The 14,015-nt window shown below is 41.7% G+C and overlaps 1 protein-coding gene across 5 annotated transcripts in view; it reads left to right on the forward strand.

Moving 5' to 3' along the window:
• The window catches only part of TOX2 (TOX high mobility group box family member 2), a 298,443-nt gene that overhangs the window by 263,213 nt on the left and 21,215 nt on the right, over positions 1-14,015 (forward strand). For all 5 annotated transcript variants that reach the window (XM_077335269.1, XM_077335270.1, XM_077335266.1 and 2 more), the window contains one exon: positions 11,826-11,906. In XM_077335269.1, coding sequence (XP_077191384.1) covers positions 11,826-11,906 — 81 coding nt within the window. The remainder of the gene's footprint in view (positions 1-11,825; positions 11,907-14,015) is intronic.

A 14,015-nucleotide genomic window follows, 5' to 3' on the forward strand; every position in this document is an offset into this window, starting at 1 on the left:
TATCAGCTCTGATTCCCCCCCCCCTCCCCGACATACAGACACTCAGTAATAATCAGTAACATATTTGCTGTCTTCCTCCCAACACCCACCCAGTCCTTTAATGACTAATGAACACCCTTGCTGACAAATAAGTATATAAACCCACAGGCATGGCAGATTATTTGCACACACAAAAAAAGAATATTTCTAAAATCTTTAAATCTGATAAATGGCTGAAAGTAATATCTCTCAGGAGGAACAGATGATTAAATCAGAAAGAAGGCCTGTTCTGTTGGTATTTAAATGAGATTTTCTGCAGAGCTCCTTTTTTGTTTTTTCTTTTCTTTTGCATAGACAGATTTTTAACAGACCCTCCAGGAAATACTTTTCACATATTGCCCTGGATTTTCAAGGTGTCAAGTTAGTTTTAACTGCACACTTCTTATTATAGTCAATAAGGCCAAGTGGGTGCTACAGTGAGTGTTGTTTCTAAACAAAGGCCTATTGTGCAAAGGTGTTTCCCCCCATCTTTCCTGTGGTAACCATTGGGTGATCATTGTCATTCTGCATTGATTTTCTTCCCTTCAGTGTGCAGTTTGCTTTGTGGTCAGTCTTTCTCCAGGGCCGATTCTGCACTTACTTTGTTAATTCCATTGTGGAGACTGCTGAATTCAGATCAATTTGAACTCAGGTCTTCCTCTATCCCCCCCCCATTGAAACAAAGTGTTCTGCACTCGATTGTGAAAGCTCAGAAAGGGGGAGGGGGAGCCAAGCACAACAGGAATCTCTTTTCTCTAAGGGGGGGGGGAGGATTGGAGACAGCAGAGGAGGGGGGGAAACGAAGAGAAAAGTTTGACTTCCCTTCACTTTAAGGGAAGCCTTGCAACTAGGAACCAGGAAGACTTTGAACTGACGCCCTGGTCAATCAGGGAAGACTTCTTTGTTTCAGCGTTGGAGGCACGAGGCAGTTATTTCATAAAGAACACAGATCTGCACATTTACTCATGGTGGTTTTTGAAATATTGAGGCTTATATCCACTCCAGGGTATCGTAGGGGAAAGGTAGGGTCACCACAAAGTAATCATGTTTGTTGCAGAGGGAAAATTTAAAGCACTCAAAATCAAAATGCAAATCGAATTCAGTGTAGACGGGAGGGATTCATTTGCTTTTGTGCCAGTGTTCCCCTTCTTTTGCTTCCAAGATGAAGGTAATTCAAAAGTGCATGGATTTCCCTGGATTTCCCCATGACCTTTTGCTGCTCCTCAAAAGTCACTCCTCACCCACATCAAGGTTGTTCTGCCCACCCACATCAACATTGTTTGGCCCATTCTGCATCTTCATCTGTCCTCCCCCTTTCATCAGTGTGCAAACTCCATTGATTACCTTTTCCCTTAGTTCAAATGTTTAACATTTTGATAGCCAAATGGCCTTATTAGAGTTCTTTTGCCCAGCCCCAATTAATCACACTGAGAGAAAAGCCTTTTATATATATATATTTACTGCAGAAGAAATATAGATACGGGAGTTCCCAAATCTATGCAGAGAATAATTGGATTGCATAGTGTTAAATATGCTGTTCTTGGAGGCTGGGGGTGGGTGATGCCCTTGCAGCATGAGCCAATAGTCTGGGGTCTTTACCTCACTGCTCCACCTCCCGGGAATACCGTACAGCCGTTATACCCCCCCTTCCAGGTACTGTTGACACATCCAAAAAGCTGCTCACATGCTTCTCCCCCCAAAAGTTTACATAAACAGTAGTGACACACACTTCTTCCATTTCTCTAGCCTTGAGATGACTATCTCAGCTATAACATAAACTTTGGTTTTGTAAGAGAGCTTATAAAAAACTACATTCCAGAGAGGAACAGGCCGTTTTCTCTGCCTGGTAAGAACCAAAGACTTGAACCAGGACAGACCAGGATGTAGAATTATAGCCGATCCCTAATAACTCTATGATCAATCAGAAGGTTGCAGTCATTTTCTTAACCACCCTGCCATCACCAGTAGCATGAGCCTAGCACTGTGAGACTATTGCCAGTTCCAGAATGCTGAATACAAAACATTAAAATGACAGGGGAAAGTTTAAAAACAGATGCATGAAGTTTAATTTCCTGCTGGTATTGATTTGAAAGGGGGATCAGAAAGCAAATGGAGGAAAAATAATGGTGGAGGAAAAAGAATGGTGCTTCCACTGGAGGAAAAAGAATGGTGCATAAGGCAGGCACAAAATCTGAAGTCAAGATTAAAGGCTTACTACTCTGAAAATCTGCAGTAAAATGTGTGTGCATAATAGGGCCAGGGATGCAGGTAATCATGTTAACACATGAAAAGCAAGATAGGCCTTGCTGCAAAGGGAAACCATGCACATACATCAGAAAGAGGAGTGCAAAATAGAACCTCTGTTTTCTTTTTGAAAACTTTTTTTGAGGAAGGGAGGAATCTGCCATTTATAGTTTAGTAGTCTCTAATTCCTTAACTGTTTCCAAAGAGAATTTTAAAAGTGGAGGAAAATTCAAATTAAGAATAAGGCATAGGCATATAAAGCAAAAGTAGTAAAATGTACAACAGAACAGCAGTAGTTGCAAATGATAATTGCTAGAATGGGAAATTACAGTCTTACTAGAGAGGAAAGTTAACAGTTGAGTTCAGCTTATAACCACATAAAATTAGCCTTTCTCTGCCAGATAAGAAAGGAAAACGAAGTGTCAAGAAAAACGGCAGGAGTTTGAGTTGAACTTTTCAGGTCCATTCTGTTAGTGGAGACAGTTCCCAGTGGTGGAATGACTTGTTCCTCGTGTGAGAGTTCTCTACTGTCAAGGAAACTCTCCTTCCACCGGAGTGCCTCCACTCATAGAAAGGATCCACAAGAGCCAGCCAGTTATCTTGCAAAGATAATTGTTTTAAAATGTAGAATGTTTTTGTCCCCTCTCTATATGTGTGGGACAGAATAGTTAACGTTTATTATTGGAGTATAAATGAATTGAATATTTTTGCCAGGAACTAGATAGTGAAAGTTGTGAACCAGATTGGAGAGCCCCTTGCCAGCCAAAAAGAGGGAGTTTACCAGGGGAGTGATGCTCAGCCTTTCCTTTTCCTGTTGTTTTCTCAAAAGCATAGGCAAGAGGAGAGGTAGCAGAATGGTGAAGAAGTCCACAGAAGAATCTAAGGTTCTGTTAGGTTATCCCATTGTGCATGGCTTTTCGCCCCCTTCCCCGTTCTGCCTTCAGGACATTTTTGCAGCAGGCTAAGCTGTGGGCAGTGGCTGCCTATAAGTCATCTAGTGAGCTTTGTCATCTAGTGAGATTTGTACAGTCAGAATTTGAACCCATGTATCTGTAGTCCTGGTCTGACTGTGATCATCACACTGTATTAGTTACATGTGCTTCTAGCTATTTTTTGTTCATTCTGATCCCTCTATATGTTACTCTTGAACAACATGCAGAATTTTTAAAAGGGAAATTCATAGTAAGATACAAAGTTTTTGTTGCTAATCGTCTCTTTCTCATCATATTCCTGTTTGAACTAACCATCTGGCTTTTAGTCAATTAAATTTAAGGATAATGAAAGATCCCTCCTGAGGACTCTGAAGGTATAAACAATCGCTAGTACCCATCATTAGGAAACACAGCCATCTTTAATCATATTTTCTAATAGTCAACCTGGCCCTATCTGAGGATACTTATCGTGGATAAAGATAGATTGGCTGTTGGGTAAGAAGGAGAGAAGGAACAGGCAATGGGAGAGCCTATGGGGGCTTTCAGGAAGAGACAGAGGAAATAGTGGGGCTGGTGTACCCCACAAGTCCTGGTGTGTCCCCAATTGTATATTCTAATAGACAACCTATATCCTCAAATCAGGACCAGGAAGAGAAAAAGAAGATTTTTCTCCAGACTTGAGGTATCCCCTCTAGGTCTGCAGAAAGATCAAAAATGTTTTTTTTAATTATGTGGGATTAACTGCAAAACAGCATTTGTGCAAACAATATCTCTCCACTGTTCTCCGATGATGTGCCAGATGTTGAAGGAAGCCAGCAGCACCATTAGCACTGGCATGGTCAGTGCAGCTTCCCACATTGGCAGCACATTGAAGGCTGGAGGCAGGTGGAAGATGGCCATGCAGGGCTCTTGGGATTGTCCCACCCACCATTTAGGCAACCTCACAGCAGGCTGACAGACACAAAGGGTAAAGTCCCATTGTCCCCAAGGCCATTGAGATAGCCACTAAAGTGGCAGCTGTAGCTGTGGACACATGAGTGAGCAGGACCCATCCTCCACCACTTCTGAAATTTCGGGTAGATGGGAGGGAGCTTCTTCTGGAGACAAGGATGTAGGCAGGAAGAGAGTCCCAGTGAGGGGCAGCAGCCTGATGGGCACTTGTGGACTCCCCAGTACTCCTTGCTGAACCATCTGCTTATTACCTTTGCCCTCAGGTTGCTTTGTTTGCATAGTGGCAGCAGAGTGTAGTATGAAGTCAAGCTAAGGTCAGGAGCCAGAGAGCAGTCCAGCAGAATTTTGCCAGTAGAAGCAGGAACTGGACATCCAGGCAGACAGGCAGGAAACCTGTTGCACTCATGGAGGAGCCTGGCAAAAGAATCCATTGATATGGTTGCAAGGGGGAAGTGAAACAGAGGGGATCTCAGTCCCTTTAAAAGCCTCAGATTCATAGAGCCGAAAAAATACAGCTTTCCCGTACCAGTATTAGGATTCAGGAATATTGGGAAATACCGATAATCTTCAGGCTCAGTATACCAAAACAGTACCAGCTTGGGGGGGGGGGGTGCACACCCCTAGTATGCAGTCATGTTTCCTAGGATGATTGGATACAACAGATGCCAGTCTGTCCTCACTGCCAATCACTGTGCACTCTGCTTGCACTCTCTAGTTTACTTGTTTCAGGATTAACATAACATTACAGAATTTGCAAATTCTAAAGATGCATTGACACATTTCATCTGAGCATTGTTGAGCATTGTTGAGGTTAGTTCCCCTGTTGTTGTTCTTGTTAAAAGAAAGGTACCATCATTTTACTATAAGAGGCCATCTGGAACAAGAATTGGGAGGAGAAGGGCCATGTTTGATCCGATCGTCATAGAGAAGAAGAAGTGGGAGTGGCTGAGTGGTTTCTGCATGGCAGAGAACTGAGCCTTTGCTTGCTGTTAGCCTTGTCAATTAACTTACATTTAAAGCATTAAATACCAATCCAGCACAGGTGATCTGCACCTAGTAGAAATCCCAGTGCAGTGATCCTCGCTAGATTAGGGCCACGGAAACATCCCCAAACAGACGGTTAGTGCTACCAGTGCCAGTCGCCGGTTGAGTGATAGATGGGGCCTGAATCCAGACTTGCCTTTTTTGGCTGGTGCTGTCCAACAAGTTACCACATTAGCTATCTCTCAATGAGTGTTTGTCTGTATCTGTGTGTGTGAGAGAGAAATCTACACAAAAATATGTAGACAGGAATTTAATTAATCAGCAATTTTCAGCTGAAGCCTGAAGTGTTGCTTTTCCATTTTCTGTTTAGAATGTTTATATGGCCTCCTCTCATTCCCATCATAACTCCCCAGCATGGGAGCTACAACGTGCTAGTTTATGGCACTGGTGCCACACACACAGGTGGTTATGTGCAGGATTCTGCACACATTATCTTTTAGCACAATATTGGCAGCAGAGCTTGTGGAAAGCCCACAACTGCATGTCCTAAGTCAGGGCCTATGGTGTTCTCTATGCATTGTTCACTTACAAGCAACCATCTTCCAAATATGGCAGTGGTGGTGAAAGGCCAATGGTCAAATATATTTATTTTACTTATTTATTGTTACATTTATTTGTCACCCTCTCCCTGGGGACTCACAGTAATGTATAATACATAATAATAAACAGTGTTGGCTAATCCGGAAAAAAAAATTCACAGTCAGAATAGTTCAGCAGAGGAATCGGCTGCCTAAGGAGGTGGTGAGCTCTGTTTCACTGGCAGTCTTTAACCAATGGCTGGTCATGTATGTATCATGAATGTTTTAGACTGATCCTTCATTGTGCAGGGGGTCCGAGTAGAGCTAGTTATTTATCTATTTATCTATGGATGGATGGATGAGATTTCTAAACCACCTCTTTCCAAAAATGATCTTGAAGTGGTGTACTTCAGTAAATAAAATAAAGATACAAATATAAATCTGAATAAAATACTAAAACTCAGATAAATCTATAGGGCCACTTCCAACTCTATGATTCTATAAATATAATTTAGAAATTTAAATACATTAATACATTTAAAAACATTAAAAACAGAATCAAACCAACTGCCCACTCCTCTTGATCCTATGGGAGTGAGCGGGGGAGGGGGGGAGTCGAAGGGACCATGAAAGGTTACCCGTAGGCCTAGTGGACCAGCTGTCTTACAAGCTCTGTGGGACTTAGGGTCCCATGAGTCTCTGATCTCATTTGGCAGAGTTTTCCACCAAGCTGGAGCCAGGACCAAAATGCTCTGGCCCTAGTTGAGGCCAATTTGCTCTCCTTGGGGCACAGGATTAGCTGTTTATCGAAGTCTGCAGGGAGACCAGTTCAAACCAGGCCCTCCAGCATAGCTTAAGCCGATCCTAGAAAGAATTCTAATTGCAGGATCAGCTGTTTGGTAGATGCTGCCCAGTTCAAACTGGAGGCCCCAGCAGACCCCAAGCTCTTCCAGCTGTTTGCTGGGGATTTCTATGAATCTCAATGCTTTTAAATTCCTGGGAGCTTTCCTGAATATTTTCTGAATACCATTCTGGTATTTGGACTCAAGAATATCAGGAAATATTGATGTTCTTTGGGTCCAATTTACCCAAAAAATCCAGTTTTTTCCCCACATGCCTACTCCTGCCCACATTTGAATTTGTCAGCATTTGGGCATTCTATCCTGACTCTAGGTTCATCATGGCCATAGGCCATGCCTACTTTTCCTCAGTTGCACCAAACTCGTACTGGAAGATGTTGGCCATCAGCCCCATCCCCCACGTCAAGCTGTGTAAAGGCTTAAGCACAGGTGGACAGCACCATGGAATTAACCCCCATCAGCCCTCTGAGACAGGCAGCCATCAGTGGTAGCTTTGAATGCCTCCCGTGGATTCCTAAGGGTGTTTGCCAGTCTCATGAAGCAACAAGCACCTCACCCAGATGAATCCTGCAATCCCCAGTGAGGGACTCATCAATCCCTCAGCATCAGGTCTAGAACTAGGGCAGTTCCCGGAGGGTGAACTCTAGGGCAGTAAGATCCTGCTCCCCAAATCTCCAGGTATTTCTCAATGCCAAACTGGGACCCCTATATAAAACAATGCCCCACAGCAACAAATCCAGGTCATTTTCCTGATCTGGCGTCAAAAAAAATCCTGTTTGGCTACAGGGGGCCAGCTAATCTCACATTGTGCTATAGGGATGGAAGAGTAGGGAACTCTGCAGCCAAACTTACCAGACAGCAAGGGAACAGCTTTAAGTAGCCTTCACTTCTCTGCCCTCTCATTGGCTGAAATGTACAAGGCAGCTTTTTCTCTCTCCTGTCCCCCCAATGTTTTTTGCCTCCAGTTCTCTGAGAGGAGAAGGTGCAAAACTGCCCCTGCATTTGGGCAGAAATGTGTATCCTTACAAGTTTTTGATTCATAGCCTTACTTTTGCATTAGAGATGAACACAGAATGTAGTGGCTCTTTACAACTCAAAGGCATATGTATCTTTTGGCTGGGACCTAAAACCCCAAAATCTACAGATCAGGGCTTCGATGTTCTAAAGTTGAGGTTGCAGTTTTTTGATTAAGTGCAAATAGAAGTGTAAATAATGCTTCTCCGGGTGCTACTTTGACAAAGCCATTTTTGTTTAATGGAGCAAAGGCTTCCAGTATTTTAACCCTGTCCTTTCAGGTGATCAGTCTCTGGTGTGAGCCTGCAGTAATTTTAGAAACTGTCAAGAGATGCTTTTAGAGACTGTTTCAAGGATTCTGGATTCATTTGTTGAACTAGAACTCCATATTCCACTTTCATGAGAAATATAGACCAGTATATTTTTAGAATAGGCTTGATTAGAGTCTCTCTGGAACATAACTACCTTGCAAGCAGTTTATTTAATCTTGAATGGGATGGCACAAACATTCCCTCCCATTTGCTTCTGAAAAACAGGACTCCCAAATAAGAAAATAGTCAATAATGCTGAGTTGGATGGTCATTGATGTTTCATTGTTTGGTTACCAAACACCATAATTTGGCTCATTGAACCGTTGATATTGAACTATTAAAGCTGTTCACAGAAAAATTGCATAAGGCTCTTGTAAGTCCCACCAAGTATGGCTATTAGAGAAAACCTATAATTTTGACAGTAATATGTTTCAGCATCTACAGAAATGAAAAAGCAAGTAAGAACATTAAAAAAGATGTATCTTAAAGAATGGAAATCTTGATTTTTCAGTCTTGTCCTTGCCTTTTAAGATGGCTTTCAGCCACTCCTCCCATGTTGTTCTAGTTGGGGGCAATAAGATCTGCCTTCGGTATTGCCATGGGATGCGTGTTCTTCAAGCCCTAGATCAGGTGGTACATCCTGCATGCAGCTATATCTGTGGGATGCTCCACGTGGGAAAATATCAAGAGGTTGCTGTAATTTGTATCCTGGGAAAGATAATACTTCAGCAATGTAACAATGCTTCCATATTTGACATTTGCACATTTGGGTGTGACAATTATATGACTGCTTCTGCTGACTGTGATAATCAGCATATTTGCCCAGGACAGTTACAGGTTTTCAAAGGGGGCTTCCACTAGCTATTATTGTTTATGGATATGGAATAGTGTCTGTCAGTGCTGAAATCATGCCAGTCTTAGATTGAAAGTCATTGTAATGTCTGCATTAAAACTGCCACTCAACCCATTAGAGCTACTAGCTGTTGGTCCTCAGCAACCTATCAGAGAATTTTCTAAAGGCAGCACACTGAAGTAGTCTGAAAGCTAGGTGACTTCAGGTAGTGCCAACCCTGAGTTCCTGTCTTTTGAAAGAGGGGAGAGACATTTCTGCCCTCTTCCTCTGACGAGGAGAATCCCTGCCCTAATTCCTAGAAAACCAAGAAGGCTCGGTAATCATATTGCTAGATGGGCATGAGAAGAGCTCACCTCCTGCCCTTACATTTTAAGGTACTCTGATTTATGGGACAGGCCTAAAATTAGGATTTAGGAAAATGGAATGCAAGGCTCATTCCCCTCTCTCAGTTTCTCTTCCTCTGTTTCATTTGTACAGTGATCATGCTAGCAGCACTGGGAGGGGAATGCTGTGAAAGAACTAACATCAAACTAAGAAGAGTATGAAGGGTGTGACTTATTGAATTCATTTCATATAACCATTATTTTTGGATGTCTTTGGTTTTCTTAAGAGTTTGCTGCACATGAGCATCAATTCAATTTGAGATTAAGAAGATCAAATGCTGGTTAAGCTGTCTTTCTAACATCTTACCTTGAGCAAGAAAGAATCAGAGAGGGGGAAAGGATCATTATCTACAAAAACTGCAACTTCTCCCTGGAGCGAAATCTTTCTGAGTGTAACTAAAGTAAATTTTTTAAAGGAAGAAATTTATTCGCTGACAAACCAGATATTCTCTTGGGAGATTTCTGCCGAAATTGGGATGGGTCTTTGAAGCTCAAATTGGTTTCACTTGTTAACTGTAGAGCAAGTTTCCTTGTGGCAAAGTTTGAAAATTGCAGATTTCAGCTACGTATAATAGCCCAAATCAACTTTTTACCCTATATTATTTTAATGCAAATTAAAGCATCACAATCACTCAGTGTCCAGCTATTGGGGCAACTGCTGAGGGTTTTCAGAAAAGTTTGCTTTCCCAGCATGAATATTAACAGCTACTAATTAGGTAGCTGCCCTGTCTTAGTATTCAGATTTTCTTTTGGCATTGAATTTGGACTGCACTATAGACACTATATACATGGTGACTGTTCTGAATGCATGAGACAAAGTTGTATATATTTTTTGTTTTTGTTTTGCTTTTGACAGCAGTAATTATTGAACAACCACACTATAGAGGGTTTCCTAAACACAAAGAAGAAGCTGGAGCCTGCAGATTTCAAGGCAACTAAAATTGGTTCACATCAATGCCAACATGAGAAATATCTGGTCTCTTTTAGCTGATGCACACTGAGTCTTGCAGTGATGGCTTTCTTGCTGTATTTCAAGGAACCATTGAAGAATGTCACTCGCTCAGAGTGTTAGTGTGTTGGCTTCTAGCTATGAATCTAAGCTTGTCAGGGAAATAAAATTCTCTCTTTTGACTGAGAGGCATTGACTGGACAGATATTTGGTGAAAATTCCATCCCATTTTTCAGCAGTGTGATTTTTAGTCAACTTCTGATTAAAGGGACTAAAAACCCAATACAATAAACCTTTAATGCCTTTCATTAGAATAGCATGCTAGTGTCAGCACTAAAACATTTTAAAAGCCAGAAACAACACTAAGACTAGGTCAAGAAATGTCATGTACTCGACCAGGGCCCCCAATGTGGATTATGTGGGGGCCACGAAGCCTTTCCTGGTGCTGCCAAGTGCTTTTAGAAAACGGATGAAGCCAGGCGAGATTTTTCCCTGGAATACTGATTGGCCACTGGAGATTTGATTAGCAGTGCAGATTTTTTTTTAAATGTTACTTTGGCAGCAGCTGCCACCACATCACAAGCATCTTCACTATGGGGCTGAAGGGAAGCTTGTGCAACCATTGGCAGCCATTTGTTGAGCCACCATGCTCAACAAATCAGAATTCCAGAGGTGCCCACAAGGCCCCCAAAGGTTGAGGACGCCTGTTAAAGACAAGCATAAGTAAACTGGACAATCCTAGCCAGATTCCTGAGACTAAAAAGAGCAACTGTTATATAAAGATGCCATGATGAAAATGGTGGCGGAATGGGGGTGCCAGTCTCCAGGCGGGACCTGGGGATCCCCCAGAATTTCAAGTCATCTCCAGACTAAAAGGATCAGTTTTCTTGGAGAAAGTGGCTGCGTTCGAGGGTGGACTCCATAGCATTATGCAACACTGGGGTCCCTCTCCACCCTAAATCCTGCCCACTCCTGACTGTACCCCCAAAGTCTCTAGGTATTCCCACTCCAGAGCTGGCAACCTTACTCAGACCAAATCTTAGTGAGGTGTTGCAAACTGACAGGCACTTTCCCATTTCCTCCCCTGCCAGAAATGCCTCTAGCTATACCCAAGCTAAGTATCTGCCAAAGATGAAGATGTGACATCAAAAATCACAGATCTCACTGAGGATAAGCTCCACCAATGGTGTTTTAAGGCAGGTCAACAGAATGTGGACTCCACATATAACACTGAGGTCCCTCCCCACTTCAAATCCCATCCACTCCCAGCTCCACCCCAAAAGTGTTTAGGGATTTCCCAAACCAGAGCTGGCAACTGGGGGTAGGTGGGGTATCAAGAAAGGACCTATATTTGGAGGGATCTATTCTGTTGCCAGAAGTTTTCTTGCCAAGAAAACGAGAAGCCTAATTAACAGTGTATTGCTAGTAGGAGAACTGTAGCCACTTCTGACAGTCCAGTGAGCTCTGTGATATGATGGGGAAGCAAAATCAATGTTAAGCAGGAAGGCCAGATGGCAACAGGGTTCCAATTTCTAGATTCCAATTTCTGTTTAATGGGTGTATGTGATTCTATTCAGGCTTGGGCTGCTTTTGAAAGCAGAGGCTCAGTTGTGTTATCACATCTGGTGTACTTGAACAGAGCCTTGGCCTCACTCGAGCAACATGTAAGTGGCAAAGCACAGCATGGTCAGAGTGCCACCACTGAATACCATTGGTTTAATTAATGTTCTCTTCTTGGTCCTTTTTAGGCATATAAACGGAAAACTGAAGCAGCAAAGAAAGAGTACCTAAAAGCTCTGGCAGCCTACCGGGCCAGCTTGGTTTCCAAGGTAACTGACTATGTTTCATATGTGAATCTCCGTGGATGTGGCAATGATAAATTAGTTGCAACTCATGAAAATCTCTGGGGAGGAGCAAGTTTATAAGAAATACCCTGTAACCATGCTATCCAAACTAATTTCAGTGTTAACTACCTTCTGTGAGAGCTAAGCGAAAGACTCTGTGGCATGGCTCAAGAAAACATTGTGAAGATGCTAGCATTTCTTCTACTGCATCGGAATAAGGCCTGGTTTCCTGAGGGTTTGTGCAGTATTTTGAGATAAGGCTCTCTATAACCAGAGTTATGACTTGGTTGTACACACCTGGGCAAGGAATGGATAATGTTTAAAGTCTCATCTGTTTTAGTTCGGAAATTGCCATTCTGGCTTTAATTTTTCCTGGTAAGAACCAGATTTGTGGGATATTTTTCTTACATCTAATTTTTCCCATAAAATGTATGCATTTTTCAACACCATTTGTGCATCAGTAGATTAGCAATATAAATTATATGCATATATTGTATATATAAATGGTGCACAGTGTACATGTAAATACTATTTATATTAATACTGTACTGTCAAGGCCATACAACGTTCATGCACAATACAAATTCATGTACAGAACCCACAATAAAAAACAGAGAGCCCAAACCAATTTGTTTATCCATGTTAGTAAACTTACAGCACAAAGACAAAATTGCCCACACAGTTCTTTCTAAAATGTTTAAAACAGGAGAATCTCATGTCACATTCAGACAAGTTCAGAATACTTGTGATTCTCCGTACTCTGCATTTTCTTCTAAGCAATATCCTGCTAAGGAAGAGTGTCTTGAACTGAATATGGAGCTGATCTGGTGGCTTATCTCTTAGACTGATTTAAAACATGAGAGAGTTTGTATCAGTATTCAGGGTCTGCAGAATTCTGCATCAGATAATTCAAAATTCCACTCCAAACACACACACACACACATACATACGCACAATGGCTAGCCAGTTTTTCATTTTTGGAAAGGATAGGATGGATGGACATGTAAAAAGACAGATTGCTTAAATTTGAAGGTATAAGAAAGTAAAACAGGTAAAAAAACTCTACAAGGATAAAGAAGGGGATGCATTTTTCATTATTTAGAAGGCATCTGGGTGGCGATAGTCAGAGATATCATGTTGGACTTTGTCTAATTCAGTAAAGATTTCTGAAGGTTTCTGAGCCTGGCCCTAACGTGTCCAAAAAAACCCTTCAAAATGGGCCAGATTCAGACTGGAGAGATGTCTGCACATCTCATGGAATTTTGAGGTTTGCAGAAAAAGCTTAAGCATATGTTCTTATTAAGAAAGGAAGGATGAAAAATATATAGAAAATCATGTGTGCTGAGATCTTGTAAGATTATCCTCAAAAGATCTCGGCAGCTGTTTGGGATTGCCTAACCTTTGGCAGTCATACAGTGTTGTCTGTGATCAACTAAACAACTTAAAATAGCTACTGAGATCCTGTGAGATAATCTTGAAATCTTTTGGTGGTTATGTACCCCATGATTGGTCAGGGGAATCTTTTAGTCTTTTAATTATTTTAACTCACCGCATTGCATCTTGGATTTTTGTATGGGTATTGTGTAATTTATATTGTTTTTAGGGGAAGTTTATTGGGGGTTTTTTATCTTGTAACCCGCCACGAGCCTTTCGGGAGTGGTGGGCTAAAAAATGAATGAATGAATGAATGAATGAATGAATGAATGAATGAATGAATGAATGAATGAATGAATGAATGAATGAATGAATGAATGAATGAATGAATGAATGAATGGTAAGATTGTCAAGGGAAGGAAAGAAAGAGTGGGCAGGCATGGGATTGGGGGCGGGGAGGGGGTGAGAGGAAGTTGAACAAAGAGGAAAGGAAAATCTAGCTAAATGGTTGTCAAAGTAAATTCCAGAGTGTGACCATGTTGGTCTGAAGCAGCAGGACAAAGTTTATGTCCAGTGGCAACTTTAAGATCAACAACTTTTTATTCACGGTGCATGTTGGTGTTAAAAGTGCCACTGGATCCAAGAAAGTAAAGGGGTTGGATGGTACAAAGATAATTCATGTAGAATTCACTTTTAATTCACACAATATATTTGCATATG

This window comes from Paroedura picta, chromosome 4, assembly GCF_049243985.1.
Source record: "Paroedura picta isolate Pp20150507F chromosome 4, Ppicta_v3.0, whole genome shotgun sequence".
Taxonomy (NCBI): domain Eukaryota; kingdom Metazoa; phylum Chordata; class Lepidosauria; order Squamata; family Gekkonidae; genus Paroedura; species Paroedura picta.